General features: G+C 32.5%; 1 protein-coding gene across 2 annotated transcripts in view; it reads right to left on the bottom strand.

The window, feature by feature from the left end:
* LOC129221500 (major vault protein-like) overlaps positions 1-20,284 on the bottom strand; it is a 44,758-nt gene that overhangs the window by 4,081 nt on the left and 20,393 nt on the right. For both annotated transcript variants that reach the window (XM_054855997.1, XM_054855991.1), the window contains exons 7-13: positions 16,980-17,111; positions 14,498-14,647; positions 13,800-14,065; positions 12,735-12,932; positions 8,099-8,240; positions 2,810-3,021; positions 1,255-1,498 (exon numbers count right to left, since the gene is read on the bottom strand). In XM_054855997.1, coding sequence (XP_054711972.1) covers positions 1,255-1,498; positions 2,810-3,021; positions 8,099-8,240; positions 12,735-12,932; positions 13,800-14,065; positions 14,498-14,647; positions 16,980-17,111 — 1,344 coding nt within the window. The remainder of the gene's footprint in view (positions 1-1,254; positions 1,499-2,809; positions 3,022-8,098; positions 8,241-12,734; positions 12,933-13,799; positions 14,066-14,497; positions 14,648-16,979; positions 17,112-20,284) is intronic.

The following is a 20,284-nucleotide window of genomic DNA, read 5'->3' on the forward strand; positions in this document are numbered from 1 at the left end:
ATAGGGTGTAAAAAATTCACGAAAAGGAAATTGATAGAAATTTTTTTTATAACGAAAATGATAATGATATAAGATAATATGTTAGTCTATTATTATGCTTCTGTATTGAACTTCAATATCGCTGGATACCAGGGGTTAAAATTCAGGGTGGAATTGCAGGATTAATCAAATTTTCATAGGTTCCCTCCTTGAAAATTATGCAGTTTCAATTGTTAACTTTTAATTTGCAAGGTTCTGACTGAATTTGAAGTCCCTAAATTTTGTATTTTGAATGCAGGATATTCATTCTCTGCATACCTCCCAAGAATGGGTCTAGTTTTACCTTTTGCAAACCAAGTAACTACGCAAGTAATTAATTATTTTGAGGCATTTTGTGAAGCACAATGTAAGCACCGATGTTAGTTTTTAAAAGACTTTGAAGTATCTTCAAACGGGTAATACAAAGATACCAATCAATATAGAGGGCACTTATTCATAAAAGAAAATATTAGAAAATTTTATTTACCAAGAGACTTGGATCGATCAGAAAATTTTAATGGAAATTCAATGCTTTTTAAAAATATATTTTGCTCAATTAGGGGAAAAATAATAACAACAAACTATTTTTTAACACTTGAAAATGGGGCACTAAACTGATTCAATTTCTAGAATTCTGCTTATGATCCATTATTTACAACTATAATATTTTGAGACTGGAGAAGAAAAAAAAAAGTGAAGCAAAACTGATATTTTTTGCAAAATTGAATCTGTATAACATTGATTTGTCCTGAAAAACAGCAATCATTTCACTTTAGAGGCAAATAAAGTCTATAAACTTTTCTTTGAAGTTTGTGAATAGTTTTTAAAATGAATTATTAATTTTTTGACATTTTTCTTTTCTAGTCTGTTATGAATCTGCAATAATAGTTAAAGGAAGGATAGCAGAACTACTAACTTTTGAATCTGCATTTATTGTTACTTTACTCCCAAAAATATAACCATTTGGAGAGGGGGAAGGAAAGAAATGAAAGCAAAAATCTAAATAAAGATATTAAATTATAATGAAAAGTAAAATCTTAAATATAAATTCAGAATTTTTGCTGAGAGTAAAAAAATTATTGTATTTACTTCATTACTAAAATATACAAAAAACTAGTGAAAATTTCCCTGCCTATCATGGAAAACTTTACCAGATTGGTTTTTCAGGTGATTTTTGGGCATAATTTCAAAGTTTAAGAAGTTGAATAAAATGAAACGATCCTGTTTGAAACTTACAGCCTCTATTTTTAAAGCTTCTGCTTTTGCTTTCGCTTTCTCTACTGCTGCTTCACTCTCAATTCTTTCTGCTTCAGTACGACTAAGAGCTTCTGCCTTTGACTGACCACAGTTTTCAATTGCCATACTGCTAACTTTCAGTTCCAATAAGCTTTTTCTAGATTTTTCAGCTTCGACTTCATCAGATATTCGTTGACGTTCAAGTCGCCCACGAGCTTCTTGCTCTCTTCGTTCAGCTTCATGTCTAAAAACAAAATTTTATACAGTGAAGTTATATTTTTTTTAAATTTCTGAAATGCATAAAAAAGTTAAAGCTCATTCATTAATTTATTTTTCGAATTTTTTAAACGATAGGGAGTTTAAAGTTTTTACATCATCTCACACTAGGAAAAGTGCTATCACTGCAGATAATTATATAAGAGGTATTATATAAGCAATTTCTTTTTCAGCAAGCAAAGGTCACAGTCAAATCAAAGAATAAGCGCATTTTCTGAGGTCTATTCAAGCAAGTTTGAGTAGAACAGTTTGTGAGATTTTATACTCATGCTTGATATTTTAATTTAGCATCTTTTTCTTTAGAGTCTTGTGAAGAAAAAAAAATAAAACGTCACTAGAAAAACAATTACAGAAAATAAGCATAAATGAGGTGTAAAGATAAGTTGCCTGCTTAGATAATGTGATTGGAGGTCAAGAAGTTCCCAAACTTTTAATAGCATCAATAAATAGTTCCAAAAATTCATACTTGCAAATTCTGCAGAATGTGTCTTTCACTAAAATTAAAGATCATATCAATACCAAATGCATTACCCCAATACAACTTCATAAATATTATTTCAAAGAAAACTATTCAATGCAACTCCCAAGTGTGGATACAATGGAGGAGAGATTGAGGTGACTGTCCCTCCTCTCTTGATTGATCCTGCACTCGGCAATGTTTCAGAATTAGAGTCCTAAAAACGCAAATGTGGGCTATCTATCTTTCCACATCTTTGACATCAGACAGTATGATTTGAGTTGTCATGGAAAACTTACGCACAACATGAGGTTTGAGAAAACATCTCATAGGATTAATTTTTGCACACCAGAGTCACAAAAAATCCAGGAAACTTGAAGTAAAATAAAAGTGTCCTAGAAAGCAAATATATACACATTTCATTTTAAGCCTACATTATGATTAGGGGTGGATACAAGGGGAAGGTCATGGGGGTAATGACCCCCTCTAAACCGCTAAAAACCCACATTGGGTTCAAGCAAACACTTTACGAATAAAATGTGAACACTTTTGGTGACCTTTTCAATTGTTAATTATTTTTAAAAGTAAATATTTGAAAAATTACTTCTGTTCATTGCTTTTGAAATTAATTGGCATCATTTATGCTCTACTACATGCTTTATTCCTGGCCAATTTAGTGCGTTTTATTGACATCCAAGCAGTTTTAGAAATTTTTTGTACCGAGAATTGAAACTTTGCTCATTTGTTCCATATGACTCCTAACTAAAATGGCAGTCTGTATCTGCCCATGATGATGATTTATCTTAAAACTCAGAAATTTACCTTGCAGTGGCTTCTTGACTTGATGTTGTTATCTCGATAGCTAATTGAACAGATTTTTGTAGGGAATCTCGAGTTCTTTGATCCACTGGTTCCACACTCTGAATATCTACACTTGTTATATGAAGGTTGTTCGAAGGGAAGCTGAAAGTCTTTCTGACTTTTTTGTTGTCATCTAGCCCAAAAACAGCCGTGCGGATTATTTTTGCGGAATTCTAAAAAAATATTATAAATTTAGTTATCAACAGCAAACATTCATTAAACGTAGGAATTAAAAAAAATCTAAATATTTATATGCTTTTTATTCAAACAATCACTTTTATTTAAATAAAATACGATTCAAGAAATAACTATAAAAAATATATAAGATGTAGAGAGTAAGAAATTATTTCATGAAAATCAACAGCTACCCCAAAAAATTTTAAGTAACAACAAAACATTACCATAAGATTATAAAAGGACACCTAGATTACAAACAGAAATCTACTTAAAAGGGCGATTCCACAAAAAGTGGTCCTGACACACTCAAATATTTTTTTCACATAAGTTGAAAATAAAGCTTTTTTTAGATTAAAAAGTATCTACTGTTTTCAATTTTAGCATCATTTTTGTGATAAAAACGTTTTTTATATCAGATTTTGGCCGCATTTTGTAGCACACAGACAGCTCCAAAAAAATGCATTGTTATAAAGATAAATTCAAAAGCCATATTTTTCTTAATCATCAATTTTTTCTTGAAAAAACAATGAAATAACATTAAAAAAAATGTTCTACTACAACTATGAATGAAAAGTTTAAAATTAAGACCCCTTTTAATAAAATTTCAACCCTAGAAAATACTCAGACCATTTTTTATGGTAACACACGTAACGCGCAATGTAGTCAAGTTTTTCTCCTAACCTTAATTAGCAGGCTAAAAGAAAAATATCTCATGTTATAAATTAACTTGATATGTTAGTCATATACCTGAATTTTCAAATTTCTACATTTGGTAGAAAATATTTATTAGAGCTTTATAAAGGAGATAACACACAAAACGTTTTTGTACGATTTTCTTCAAATGTTGCATCTTTACATTTCAGTGTTAAGGTGAGGCTGTTTCAAATGATTCCTCTAAAAATATTGTGTGCTGATTCTAAAACTATGCCTCAGTGAAAAAAATCAAATAAAGTTTAAAGTATGAATATGAGTGTAAAAAGCATTGTACTTGAAGAAAGAGAATAGAACTAAAGAAAAAATTATTTCCATACCTAAACAAAAATTTCAATTAAATATTTGTTTTCTACATGCATGGCAAAGAGGTTAGTGACAGAGTGAAAGAAAAGGCAAGATCTTTGGTTTAGGCAGAAAAGTATCAGTAAATTGAGAAACATAAAAGTTCAGTAATCAACTGGTTTCCTTAATATAATAAAGGATCCTACACATTCAACCTAAGTATTTTTATTCAATCAAGTTGATATTGACTAGACGATAACCTGTGTAAAAATGTAAAATATTCTCCAAGTATCAAAGGAATGAAGGTTAAGTCAGCTATGAAGAGCAAAATTATGGGATACAGATGCAGATGATGTGCTCCAGATTTGATAGTGATTTTTGATGATTGATCAAATAAAACAAAGGCTGTTACTGAGCTACAAGTATGTGACTGGTGTTATGCGGATAGGAAAAATCTAAATCACATAACTTACCACAAAGGTTACCATTCCCCCAAAGAACATGGCCCAACCCCCTGGAATTCTATAGAGCAACTCTCTGTCCCCCAAATGGCATAAAAAAACTATATAAAATGAATTCCTCCAAATTATTCAATGGCACAGTCTGCACCATAACCCCTTCTCTCTTGGGCGCCCCAAGTTAACAATATTGGGGGCTTTTAGTCCCTGTGATTTGAAATTTAAATCATATTTTAGTACTAAAATGACTTTTGAATGAAACATGTTTCACACGGCCGCACTCATAACACTCTTCAGGCACATTTGTTCAGAGTGTATTCATTTTATACTGTCAACGTAAGAGCTTCTGAAAAATATATTTGCAAATAATATTAACCCATATAACACACAATACACATGTAAAAAACAAAGAGGTTCATTTTATACTCAAAGCTTCAGTTCATTCCATTTCTTTCATTTTCTGAGTCACAAACGTAATGTTTTAAACTTTTATGAGAAAAATTACAATTATCCACAATAAAAACATTGCCATTAAAATAATCCCAAATATTCTTCATTATCATACTAAAAGAAAATAAAAAATATTTTAAAAACTTCATTGAAATTTTTATTGCTGTTTGCAAAGAAACCGCGTCAGAAAGTCACACATGTCACGGTGGAAAAGTCTGCTAAAATTTTCTTACCAAACCATAATCTAATTCAATTGTTAAAATAAATTGGTTTTCTTTAGTCAATGTTAAGAAATTAAATGTTTCTGTGCAGTATTTGCGACTCTTCAGTTGTAATATTCACAAAGGGTAACACATGTAATGCACCAATATCACCAAATCAAAAACATATTTACTGCTTAAAATTTTTTCTTTAAATCTCTAAACACACCTTTGATGATGTATCTCTCTATAAAAAATCAATTCTTGATTTTACTAATTCATACTTCATAGAATTAAACATATATATATACAAATTATTATATTACGAGGGCTATCCAGAAAGTAGATTACGTTTTCGTCTGTGTCCGCTAGGGGCGGGGCTAGCGCGGCCATCTTGGGGTCAAAGCGTTGCGCAGCTCAGTCTGCATCTAGCCGTGCTAGTGAGAGGTTCGTGCTGTGTTCGTTCAGATACTGTGACGGTTTGAAATGTCTGCGTTAATTGAAAATCCCGCGAGCTGCGAGGTGCGCGCAGTAATAAGGTTTCTGACTGCAAAAAACTGTAAACCGATAGAAATCTATCGGCAGCTTTGTGAAGTGTATGGGGACAACATTATCACTGAAGGTGGAGTGCGTCAGTGGGTCATAAGATTTAAAAATGGCCGAACCAATGTTCACGACGAAGATCGAAGTGGGAGACCCAGCATAGTGAACGCCGAACTTCTCAAAAAAGTCGATGCTAAAGTCCGGGAAAATCGAAATTTCACAATAACGGAACTTTCTTTAAGTTTTCTACAAATTTCGCGAAGTTTGGTGCACGAAATCATCAGCGAAAAGCTTGGTTACCACAAGTTTTGTGCAAGATGGATTCCAAAAATCTTGACAGAGGACCACAAAAATCAGCGAATGGCTGCAGCGTTGAACTTTTTGGATGCTTACCATAAGGATGGTGACTTTTTACTCGATCGCATCGTTACTGGTGACGAAACATGGGTGAAACACGTGAACTGTGAAACGAAATTGCAATCAATGCAGTGGGGGCACACAAGTTCTCCCCAAAAACCCAAGAAATGCATGCAAACAATGTCGGCAAGGAAGATCATGGCGACTGTTTTTTGGGACAGAAAAGGTGTGATTTTGGTGGACTTCCTGGAAAGAGGCACTACAATAAACTCTCAAAGGTATTGCCAAACTCTCCAAAAACTCAGAAGAGCAATTCAAAACAAGCGCAGAGGAATGTTGAGCTCTAAGATCTTGTTGTTTCACGACAACGCCCGGCCCCACACGGCAAATGTCACTCGTAAAGTTCTTGAATCTTTTAAGTGGGAGTTGTTTCCTCATCCACCGTACAGTCCCGACCTGGCACCGAGCGACTTCCACCTATTCCCAGCAATGAAGAAGTGGCTGGCTATGCAGCGTTTTGATGACGACGCACAGCTGCAAGAAGAGGTAACGGAGTGGTTGAAGGCGCAGGCGGCCGAATTTTTCGACGAAGGAATTTCCAAGCTCGTACATCGCTACGATAAATGCCTTAATTTGTATGGTGACTATGTCGAAAAGTAGTATTTGAGTGTGGCTTTCATCTGTATATAATAAAAAAAATTTCCTATACTTTGTTTATTTTTTATTCCAAAACGTAATCTACTTTCTGGATAGCCCTCGTATATAGACAAAGTTTCAAATATCTAACTTTATAAAGGGCAATATACGTAACGAAATTTCAGAAAAAAATTTTTACAACAAAAAATTAATATGAACCTTCAACTTTTTTTTACATACTTAAAACATATGAAGGTTTAACAACTAGTTGAGAAAACTATGAAAAGTTTCAAGTAAGTTTTGTTATAAAGGGCATTAAAGTTGGGAGGGGAGTGGGGCAAGGGTACATATTCAATGAATAATATACAGAAAGAATGCAAAAACCACGCCCACTTTAATGTAAGAACATTAATTTCCCAAAGATGGGGGGTGGGATGCGAGGCAATTGACCTCCTCCCCCTCTGATCCCTAAATGACAGGCCTGCAGTTAAGTTATAATAGCAATTTTCCTTTTGTAGAAAATGTTTCTTACCAATGTGGCAGAAGAGAGGTTTAAGCAAAACACTCTTACTTCTTTAAATCTAAATTAAAATTACGTGTCTAGATTTTTTAATCAAGGTAGTCAAAGTCAATAATTATTGTCACCAGTAGACTACCATAGACTTCACCCCCCGCCCCCCCCCGCCGCGCGGGTGCTATGATAGGGTGTAATCTAGACACTACTGATCTTGTCCTTAACCTGTTCAAGACAAACGCCGCAAATATGTGTCAACGCTAAAGCCGAACAACACTTCCTTGCATTAAGGCGAATCCTACACAGTGGGCCGATCAAGGCACTTTTGTGTTGCTCTTATGGAATGAAATATTTACTATGAGATGGCATCGCTTATCCATGTTCCAGTCAAAAGACTGCTTTTGTTCAATAGTATTTCTCTCTTTGATGTCAGAATGGGGTCCGTCAAGTGCCTGTGATTCTTTGGATTTCGTGAAAGAAAATATAAACATGTGCTAGCAAGTGAAAAGTGAAACACATACTCATATTTAGGTGGTTGTTTCTAGTTTCAATTCCATTTCAGGAAGGAATTTCACAGGAGATATTCTAGCAAGGGTTTTACTTTAAGATTCATTTGTGTAGCCATGGCTAAAAGAACAGGTTATCTTTTTGAGGAGAAAATATTTAAAGTTATGAATAATACATTGATGGATCTTTTGGATGATGACAGTGAAACAACTACAAATTATTAGAGTTTGTCATACATTAGTTACTTTCCACGTTATGCTGAAAAAGATGGCAAAGAACCTAGAAGGAGATGTTTAGTTTGCTCAAAGCTTAAGTCAAGTCACAGTCTCATGTATTGCAGATTGACGTTTTCTAGGTTCATCTCTTCCCTTCTCAATAAAAAGAAACTATAAAGCATGGTATAAAAAATTACCTTATGAAAATCATCAAAATTAGTTCCAGCAACAGTTCCACGGATCCTAGAAGCCACAGCTTTGCACAAATCTCCTACAAAATCTGGAACACTGAATAATTTTATAGCTGCATCAGGACTTCTGTCAGTAGTATCAAAATACCTAGAAATAAAAGGGGAAAATATCAGGCAATCAGTACTATATTTAAACAAAAAAAAAATATATATATATATATATACAGTCAAACCTCGATATAACGACACCCGGATTTAAAGACACTCCGGATGTCACGTCACCTTCCTAAAGTCCCAAACTTAGGACACATAGTTCTAATGTTAGTTAACTCCGGATTTCACGACGGGAGTCGCACTTTGAAACTCTGGTTATCCCGACGCTTTATGCCATTCAGACAGGATGGAATCTTTCTTTATAAATGAAATTCTTGCAATAAAATACTGAAAACATATGGAGAGGTTTATTGTATCCTTTTCTGCAAAGCGATAAGACACATTTTTTTACACCCATGCACTCAAGGCTATCCCCTACCCCCCTCGAGAAGTGGAAATCGCGAATCAGCAGGGCGCTTGTCTTGAAATCACCCGGAAGATTTGAAAGCCTTTGACATTTGGGACAGTAGAAAGGAATGTAAAGCTACCTAGTAGCATTGTTTGAATACAGCTTTAGATGGACACCAGAAAGGAGTGATAAGCTTCCGTGGAGCTGCTCACAGGATTAGAAATCTGCTGTACGCATACAGAACAAAGACAAAAATAGAAGAATGCATATGGCCATATGGGTATTGAAATTTGACTGTGGAAGCAGCACGAAAGGAGAAATACCATGAGTTGAAGCTGTGAATGATCATAGTAAGCTTCTAACATTAGTGACAAAAAGAAAATTGCACCCATCAAATTGACAGGGGAAGAGTTTCTCAGAAGAATTAGAAAGTGTTTCTTAAAGTTCAAAAGGTGGAAATTGGCTGTCAGGAAAGAGGATCAAGCCAGACTGGTCAAAAGTGAAAATTCCTTCAACTGGAAATTTATTGCTGATAATGTGATACAGTAGATCACCCCGTTTTATTTTTCAACTGAAAATCAACTTGTTGGTTAGTGTTAATCATTCAGTACGCCAAATGCAGAACTGAAACAGAAGAAAAACTTCCTACAAAATCGGAAGCTTTACATTGTATTGATGTTTTGGAGAAATACCTTTCTTCTATTGAAGAAGCTGAACAAGCAGATTTTGACTTTCTTGATGAAGTGCAAAAAAATTTTTTTAATTGTACTTCAAGGAGCAAACAAATGGTAATTGAAAAGTATTTTAAAAGTAACAAAAAAAAAAGTAAGTGATTATTTTCCTGTGATTTTTGCCTTGTCTTAATTACATAGTTCAAAATTGTGTTAATTAAATACAATATCTAATTAATTTCTTTTTGAAATCCGTACTTGTATTATAATTATCGAAAGAGTATGCATTTTATAGCTATTCCGGTTATGACGTCGCTCCGCTTATGACGACCCTTTGCGGAGATTCCCCAGGGTGTCGTGATAACGAGGTTCGACAGTATATATATATTTTAAAAATGTGTAGGGTCTATTTGCACATTTGCACTCACAAAAATATTTCCGAAAAGCTAAATCTTAATAGTTTGAGACTTCTGTGAGTATTTGCTTCAATGTCATTACAATGCTAGAAATGCCGACAGGTACAAAAAATTTAAATAACAAAAAGATGATTATTCAGGGATGAGAGTGGTCAGAGAGCAAAAAGGAGGAAATCCAAAAAATTTCGTAAAAGGGATGATATCCAAAACCGCATCAAAATAGAACCTAAAAGCCATGATTTTCAAAAATTCAATAAAAAATGGCTAATTTACCAGTTTTAAAGGTAATACGTATTTAGTTAAGTATAAGTAATAATTTTGTACAGTTTGCTGCATTGTACCATTTCTAGCAAGAGTGTTTATTAATAAATAAATCTAAATTTTGAAAAAGAGGCAACAATTTCAAACCCCTGAGCTAACAAAGGGTTGGGGGAGTCAGAGGTCAATCTTGGCTGTATCACATAATAGTGTCAACTTTTCATAGTTTTTAGGGAAAAATACATTTTTTTCATTAAAACCATTTGAGTTTATAGTGTTAAATGAGTGAGAACATAAATTTCAAAATTGGGGTCTGTTTGTAAAGAAAAAATTTACAATGGAGAGAAGAATCTAAAATTTCTTTATGTGGTAGAACATACTTTTCATTGTAAGAATTGAAAATAAATAAATATATATGTATATAAACGATTGGTTATCTTTTTCCTTGCACTGGACCCCAAAATTTATCTTTAAAAACTTCCTAATACGATTTCGGAATCAAAAGAACAACTTGCAGCCGCCTCATTTAATCATGAAATCTCAAAACTTTTAACAGGCTGTAAAGCCTAAACGGTTTGAGATTCCCCATAAATATTTTTTACACTTCATTAAATACACAAAAAAAGTAACCATGCAAAGTTTCAATAAAATTCGAGACTGTGGGTGCTATGCCACATTTTTTGATTGACTTTTGTATTTTTTCCAAAATAAATAAAAGAGATAAAAATATTATTGAAATGATGAATAAAATAAGTAGATATAAGGTAGTATATAGTGAAAAACCACCCAACATTAAAAATAATTGAAATACTTGCAGGATGCAAAAAGATTGAAATCTCAAACAAGGCATGCAAATTTCGGGGCAGCACGTGTTTGACATCGTTGGCATGATTCCAAAACACACGTTTTTGGCAGATATCGCGGAGGATAAAGATTCGCGGGAGAAAAGTAGAAAAAATAAGAAATCGGGGATCAAAAATTTGAAAAAATCGTATTTTTCCCGATTTTTGAGAAAAATAAGGCTTGAAAGAAGCAAAAAAAGGAGGAAAGGTTCTAAAAGTGAACAGAAAAAGCCGGAAAAATCTCATCCCTGATTATTAAAAGATGATGAAACTAGAATCAATGAACTGACAAAGTAGCCAAATAATAGCCATAGAAACCATAATTTGAATTGAACATTAGTTTTTTATCCCAAAAGAGCTTTACTCTAGAAAAATCTGAAGCTATTGCCAAACTTCATTGAATTATTCTATAAAATTATTAAAGACATTCAACAAATTCTTTTTCATAAAATAGAATACAGTGCAATTCAAATAAAATCTCATTACAGCAAACAGCAATAGAATGATATCTATTTCAACAAAATTAATATTGTCCCAAAATAACTGCCAGTAAATTTTCTGAATTCCATTATAATGAAATTTCTAACACAACGATCAAACTTAACAGTCCCTTGAAGTTTGCTGTAACAGAATTTGACAGCATTTAAGTAAGAAATTTTAACAATTTTTTTTTTCTTTTTACTTCTACCCCAATTCTTTTACGCATTCCTACAAAGTTCAATGAATAAAAGTATAAAGTGGTTTTGCAAAAAAATAAATGATGCATGCTGTGGTGGAAAGCATACAGAAAAACTAGACTTTAGAGGACTACAAATAAAGCTATTTTTTAGTGTCATAAAATTTTTAAAAACTGTTTATAAAAATATTGATGCTCAAATGCAGCATCAACAGACTTTTTAGGACATGTTGTTAATGATTGATCTTGTTTTTGTTAGAAAATAGATTCTTTTCCGAACATGAAACATGCTATTACACTTTACTGGTTCTTTCTAAGTTTTTGAAATTATTTTTCAGGATTCTTTTTACTACATAGAATCAAGATAGCAATAGCAATACAAAACCATAAAATGAAGCACATCTCAAGCTTTCTGTGATAAATATAGGAGCTTTTAGCAATGTAGTACAGTCTCCAATAACTAACACCTTAAAGTTTCAGACACCTTGAAGGGAGAGTCACTATTTCTACTCTTAAAACATATGAAAAAGTAACTTACTGATATACTTAAACTACATTTGCCTGTATGTGACAGGTGTAAAAGTTACTAGCAAATTTGCACAGGTTCATATGTCTTATAAGGGAAGTCTTGTATTTATAGCGTTATTCCATGTTTTATGCCTGTTTGAAACTCATTCTAGTACAAATAGGCTTATATAATAGGCTTATATATAAAAATAGGCTTATATTTAAACTTATTCAACATAGTTGTCACCATTTAGTAGCATTCTTCTTTGGTAAACCAAATGGTGTATTTTGAAGATTAGCTATGCCTTTTGATATTCTTTAAATTATTGTGCAGTTGTTTGGTGTGGAAATGCAAAACTTTTATCACATTAAATAACATAAAAATGAACTGCCAAATATAAATTAATTGTTACTAAGTGATTTGTAACTTGTTCAGAAAAAGTTATGTGATAATCAGCAACTCTGATGATTTTGAATATGACAATTTATTTTTGGTCAAACGTTTATGGACTCCCCCCCACACATCTAGTCACCCTCCTCCTACTAAAAATTTCAAAGAATAACTTACACTATACCTATATGTTCATTTTCTGCAAAAAAAAAAACTCGATCAGTTTTACCAGTTTCACCGCTCCCCCCCCCTTTTCCTCTGTATTTCAAGGCATTTAGAGTTAGGGTTTTTTTTCTAAAGTAAAGTTACAAGATTACTTCATCAGAATAAATGACAAAAAAGTAAAATTGTTTCATATGAGATTTAGTAGCATACCTACCAATTATAGGAGAGTTGCAAAGAAAGTCTTGCATGGTCAGCTGTTTCTACAGTTATAATATCTGTGCAAAAATCAGGACCCAAGAGTAAGCAAAGTGTACGAATCACATTTGGTCTTTTCGGTTTATCTCCAGATAGACTGAGCTGGGTAAACTGTTCATCAGGAGCCAGCATAACCAAATCAGGACCAAAAACAACCCTTAAAATACAATAATTCTTTAGTAAAATGATTCTTTGGTTTATATATAGAATGTACTTGTAATAGTAAATTAGAAACAGTTCTTTTCATGTTTTAATTTTCACTGAATTATACACTTTAGTAAAACATGATTGCCTAATTTGAAAGACATAAAATTTCTAAAATAAAATGTTTTTTACATCTAATTAATTTTTCTAGGACAAATTTATTTTAATTATTATACAAATAATTATTAATGAGTTTTTTTTGTAATAAAGGTATATTAAAAATACTAAAAATATTCTGTATATGAAACATATGAATGCTAGCTTATATGGAATAAAAATCAGAATATAAAGTACAAAAAGTAGAATAGAATCATAAGTGAAATAGAATTGCGTGAGATTCTTTTATTTTCAACATGAAGGCATATGTAAAACACGTTCACTAACTTTAATATTTAATAAGAGAACAAAGATATTTTACACTGAAATGCAGAAAAAATATCTTGGAAGGAAAAAACTGTTAAATATATAGTGCAAAAGCTGGAGCACAAACTCATTTTTAAAACTAAAACTGTGTAATAAAATACTACCCTATAAACACAATGTTTAAAGGCAAAATAATAATAAGTGCAGCTATTAATTCAATAAATGAAAAAACCAGCACTTAAGTTAGGCAAAAGCATTTTTTTTATGCATTCTGCTATAATGTGAAATGTCTGCAGTGTAATTTAAATACTAGATGGCTAGAAAAAAAATTCTTAAAAATTTCCAAGCAAATTCAAGAACTTTTGAAACAAAAGTATACATTTCACAGAAACTATATAAAGCATTCTTTATAATTTTTCATAGTAAAAAGTTTAGAAAAGATAGTTTTTTAAAATACCTTGATTGTTTTTTCTTATAATCATATACTTGAACAGCAGCATTATGCGGCACACGTAAGGTAATAGCTTTGGCCCCATCCTCTTCTGATTTGTGAGTCTTGGTCTGCACAGCTGGTGCATTTGCTGATCGCATCCTCCATGTACCACGATCACTTAAAGGGTCAGTTCCTTGAGTTAGAAGTTCTTGTACTTGAGCTGGCAATTCTTTAATCCACAATTCTTCATCTTGAGTCAACATGTATGTTGAGCCAGACACTAGGCGAACCTAAAAAACACAAAAACATGTTACTGAGAAAGTTGCCGCCCTTCAGGCAGTGCTGGTGCAGAACTACGTGCCAACCAATATACCAATAGCCTGGTTATGCCATCCAGAGACTACAGTTTCATTCTTGTTATCGACTCATCAGTCTGGCTTAGCTGTCACAAGATGACATCTGCCTTCAGCTTGGTTATAGTCTATTCCAGACTGACAAGTCCATAACAAATATGAAACTGCAGTTCTTGGATGGTAAAACCATGTTGTTAAAGCTCAAGATTAGTGCCAACTGGCGACCATTTCATAGAAAACAGGTGCCCAAAAAAAAAAAAAAAATCCCACTACTCGTCAAAAGTGGTGAACAAGTCTATGAACACTTTCGTCTTACATACTTATTATCTCAGGAAAAAAAAACATGCATAAAAAAGAGATTATACTTACATGCCCAGATTTAATATTTCGAACATAAATTCCTTCACTTTCATCTAAAGCTATAGCGTAGCGCTTTGTAACAATTTCTACTTCAACAGGTGGAATATACTCCGCTGGACCTTTTATCATCCAACGATCTCCAGGGCTTCGAGCAACTGCCTTTCAAAAGAGTGAGAAAAATTAATTAAAGCTTAGTTTTATCAACTAATAAAACCACAATTAGCATAAAAACTAACAAATTAAAGGAAAATAAATGTGCTGCACTAATTTTTTTCCCCCAGGACAAATTGGAAATGGAGGAAAAATGGAATTTTTACCAATTAAAATGCAATTTAATAATTATATTTTCTTACAAAATTAAAAAAAAATGTTTAGTATTTAAAAATACATGCTATATATTTTCTTCCTTAGAAATATGCATAACACTTTTACTGTTAAAAAAAGGCTTTCTGTTTTTTTAACCGACTTCAAAAAGGAGGCGGTTATCAGTTCATACCGTATGTATGTTTTTTTTTTTGTTTGTCCACTCATAGCGTCTCACCTAGTGAACCGATTTTGATGATTCTTTTTTTAATGGATAGAGGATGGCTCAACTTAGGTCCCATTACTTTCTTTGACCATATTTGTTCTTTAGAAAAAAAGTTATGGGCAAAAAACAGTAAATTTCCCTATTAAATGATTAAAATGATATTGTAGCAAAGTTCGCACTTCGTCATCCATGGATAACGGTGGCTCAGTGGTAGAATTCTCGTCTCCCACACGAGCAACTTGGGTTCAAATCCCGACTAGGACAAAGTGAATTTTACTAAAATTTCGTTTCTACTGTTTTCCGTATTTTCTCGAATGTTCTATTAATTTCTGTATCTTTTCAAGTCTGGAAAGTTCCAGCACTTTTTCAAGTTGTATATAAGGAGATGTAACGTTCATTCGTGGCTCTGAATAAAGATCTCGAGTTGAGACTAACGAGTATTCGCTTCATTTGGCTTTCACATTGTCTTCGCTATCTTCATCTACGCGACAATATGAAACTCATTGTTATAAAAGTTTGGTGCCATATAACTGTAACATTAATAGTAATTGTAATGATAATTTTGAATAAAGGCTTTTCTAAAGCAATATAGTGATATAGAGCCGCACTTCTTACTAGGTAACTTCTTACTTTTACTGAAATATCTACATTTACACTAAAAAGAATGAAATAAAAAAAATTTTGAAAAAAAAATAGAACCGACTTCAAAATTGCTCTAAAAAGTGAAAAATAATTTTATTCTTTAAACATCATCGATAATACTTTTAAACATAATTTTTGAAGTTGGCGCAAAAACAAAAAGTAAAATCCATTGTAACCATGCTTCGTTCATATTTTTATCAAAAAATCATCCAAACTTAGGAACGAAACATTTATATCGTTACTCAAATATGCTGTCATCAATGCGTAATGCATGTGGTAGTGAAGAAACTGGACGTGGTTAAATTTATACTTGTAGTTGAGTTATGGCTGTGAATGGTTTTATCGATCGTTTTTGCGCCAACTTCAAAAATTATGTTTAAAAGTATTATCGATGGTGTTTAAAGAATAAAATTATTTTTCACTTTTTAGAGCAATTTTGAAGTCGGTTCTATTTTTTTTTCAAAATTTTTTTTTTCTAACTTCCTATAACTTCAAAAATGGCTGAAATTGATGTTATTAAGAATTCAGTTTCAGAATCTTTTCTAGGAAAAGAACCCCTTTACCCTCACATCAGCAAAGATAAAGCATAAAGTTCCATTTTAAAGACTTCAATTAAGAAAAATTCATTTGTAGTCCCTTGAAACTTCCTCTGAAGTCATTATAGAAAGTCTTAAACTGAGTTTTCAAAACTTCATCAATTTAAAAAAAATTACAACGGACAACCACCAAATCCCTTTTTCCTCCTGTAGTCACCCAAAGATGCACTGAAATAACGCTTTTAAAGCTTCAAGGTCCAAAAATTTCAGGAGAAAACCCTCAACTCTGTAAAATTGCAAAAGAGGACCAAAACTTTCTCTTTTAATACAACAGTTGCAGAATATTTTCGGCAAGAGCCCCTTAGCGTCATCAAAGATAACTTCAACTTTTTTTTTCTTTAAATTTTTTTAAAAAGATTTCATTTTTGAAGAATTACCAAGGGACAGTCTTGATTCCTCCACACCATTCTCTAAACGTTGACACAACAATTGTTTTAAATTGCACTTTTAGAACTATCACTTATGGGGATAAGCCTTAGAAGTCTCTCCACCTCGCACAGATGGCCTAAAATAGTCTTCAGCCTCAAAAAAAAAAAAGTGCCCCTGTACTTATCCCAAAACCAGGGGGATCAACTGTCCCCTTTTGAACCCCATAAATGACAAGCTTTGCACCTACTTATCATGAACTAAACAGAAAATTCAAAATAAAATATTAATGTAATAAATTAACAGCTGTAGAAGCATTTAGCAAATGAACAACATTAAAATATTAAATAGAAATTACAGGTGTTTCACTGCTATCTTGAAATGCTTCTCTGGCTCGTAATATAAGGCCTTCATTTTCACCAAGAACATAGACATCTTGAATTCCAGCTTCCAGTCTTTCACCAGGAAGTAAGAAAAAGGACTTTTCACCCTAGTAATCAAGAAACTTAATTTTCAGATTTTTTAAAATATAGCAAAGATATTCTAAAAAACAAAGGGAAACATTTTTTTTATGGTAACCTACACTTTAAGAGAAAGAATGATACATTCTTATGATAGAAAATTATTTGTAATACAGGAATTGTAAACTGAGCTTTAATTTTTCAGCAGTAAGAAAAGTAAGTTTGTTTGTACAGTGACAATTTTGCAATGAAATATATTGTTGAGTTTCTGTTGTGATAATACTGGAGTTTTGAAACACAGTAAACTCCCTATTAGCTGCAGATGGCTTATCCAGTGTGGATTATTCGTGGTCTAAAATACTTTATTTTTTTTATTTTTTGTCAATGATTAACTGAATGTAGATAAATGCACCAACTTTAACAAGTGCAAAATCTATTTCTATGCATTCTTATTTCTTTCTTTCTCCTCTCTTCCAATGATATCAAACCTTCCAAAGTCACTAAAGTTAGACTAGTTAAACCTGATTTTGATTAAAAATTCGAAGTATTGCAGCATATTAGGAAATTTTATGTAGAATTCTCAAAATTTAGGCCTCTTGCCAGAGCAGAAAAAAATTAACTCAGAGGCTTGAAATTTTATGCAGTAATTTGTGTTAGGAAGTCAAAAAATTACCATACTAAGACTTAAAGTTCAGAGGAATTTAAAATATTTTGTAAATTTTCTCCTTATTTGATGTTTTTCTAAAAATCTCAAAAATTCAAGTTTTTTGTCAGAGCAGAAACATTAACTCAGAGTCACGAAAATTTTCCCAGTTGTTAGTGTTGGGGAGTCATAATTTTTTCGCACTAGGGGGTTAAGTGCTCTGCAGAATTTTTATTTTTTCAGCCCACCCTACTGCAAACTTCTCTGAATTGGAAAGAGTTCCCCTTTTCTTTGCTGTCTTCATGAAATTCTAAAATTTAGAGCAGAGAAATACAGTTCAAAAAGATATAGAAAAAATCTAAAAACAAAAAAAGGCACCTAAATCTATGTAAGAGTCCTCAGTGGCTAAGAGGTCAAAATCACTTGCTCCCGCAGCTGCTTGTGCCTCAGCTTTCTATTTTATTTTGAAGCTTTTTTGCAGGGTTGCGGAGTCTGAAGAAAATTGGCCGACTCCGACTCCAGGATTTTGAAACGTCCGACTCCGACCGTGACTTTATCATTATTTTTTTTCAAATTACGCACCCCTCCCCTCATGGGAAGGGGAAAACCCCTGAAAGAGATTGAAATACAGTGAAGCACTGTTTATATGTTTTTGAAATGACTGTATGAAAAAAGCGTACAAACGAAAAAACGTATAATAGATATAGGTTGATATGTATTGGACTTTGCAGGGACCAATTTTAAAAATGTATAATTGATAAAAACGTATAAAAGAGAAACGTATAAACGATGCTTCACTGTATCAATTCTTTTTTATGAAATTTTCGCGCTGTTTTATTCTAAACCTAAAATGCATACAACGTTAGAAATTCAATTTGAAAATCTAATTATGTAATAGTTGCGATTTCTAAAGTGAGATTACTTAAAAATCCCATTTTTAAAAAAACTGAAAAGGATTAATTTGCATCCCTGTAATGTTTAACAAATAGGGTAAGTGCTCCAGTAGTCAGCCGGTATCCAGTAATCGACCACAAGGACATAAATCTGCTTATAAATAGAACATGTACAGCTCAAAATCTGATGTGATGCATTCCCACATTCCTTTAACTATCCCCAATTATCATCCAATAACAGTGAAGCTGTAAGTCCTTTTTATTAAATAGTAATGAGTCATTTTATTTTAAATGGTGTACATATCATCCTAGTTTGCGATTCTGCTTATTTTTTTGTTAAGAAGACACATAATCTTTAAACGTTAAGCAACCTTCTTTTTTTCTTTCTACTGTAAATTTGCTTTTTCTTATGTTTTAATGGGTTGTATAACATAACGTTTCAATTAAAAAATATTTTTCTTAGACTCAATTATTTTTAGAGGGGTGGCTGACCACTGGGTACTGAATTCTTATATATTTCTAATAGTCGGCCATGGCACATTGACCACTGGTCCTATACTGTTTGGTTGATCTACCCAGTAGTCGACTGCTTACTTAATATGGATTTTCTAATGTTTATCAAATAGTAACTAAAATAAAGTATTGACACAGCAGCAATTTAGCTGTTTTGAGTAAAAATACCTTTTTTAATGTCATTTCTTCAAGAGAAAATGTTTAAATTTTGTCTTAACTTTTTTTGACAAAAAGTATCGTTTCATCATTTTGCTGTTTCTAATGTTGATTTCAGTTAAGAATTCTCAAAAACAGGGTTGAAAACAGGCTGTAAATCCAGTCCGTCGTTGCATTTAGAATATAAGTTCTAATACTCAACTTGTCATTACCAAATGGTACATGGACGTCCATATACAAAATTGCAAGAGGGTTGGGCTCAGGTATTTTGACCATGGTTTAGCAGGATATTTTCCAAAAGGGAGCCGATTTCAGGACAGATTAGAGTCATTAAAATTTGACATTCTTAATAACTTATTCATTAATGGCTGGAGAAGAAATGTTTTTACATTTTTGCAAAGAAAAAAGTACTAAAAGCAAGGAAGTTCTAGTTTCTATAAGGGGTGCTCAAGCCCCCAATTACCCCCCTATATGGGTGCCCTTCAAATGATAATTTATCGGGGGGGGGGGGAGATTAATCAAACTATGATGGGTTGATGAAATTGATAAAACAAATGATCCAATTGCAGTTAGTATTCAATCGGCAATAAATAAACATTTCCATTGTAAGGTTCAAGATGTAATACTTCAATAGTTACGCTAGCTCAAATTATTTCAATGAGCTTTAACCCTGTGAATATTCTTTCTATTGCTCATTTTGCTAAACTATTTGCTTCACCAAAGGTGCAAGAAATCTGTATTCTATTAAGACTAATTATTCTAAATGTTGGTACTATTTTTTATTACTGCTTATAACTAAATTATGTTTTCTTCACAAGGAAATCAAAATTCACTTCTTGTTTAAAATTATGCTGAATTTGTTTTAAAATAATATGATTTCAGAGTTGCATTACGCTGCTACCCACTCCATTTTAGTTTATTCATTGTATACTAATGTTCTTGTTGTAAGGTGTAATGTTATCTTCGTGACGTCCCCCATTTCTAAATTTCAATTTAC

Source organism: Uloborus diversus, chromosome 1 (genome assembly GCF_026930045.1).
Source record: "Uloborus diversus isolate 005 chromosome 1, Udiv.v.3.1, whole genome shotgun sequence".
In the NCBI taxonomy this organism is placed as follows: domain Eukaryota; kingdom Metazoa; phylum Arthropoda; class Arachnida; order Araneae; family Uloboridae; genus Uloborus; species Uloborus diversus.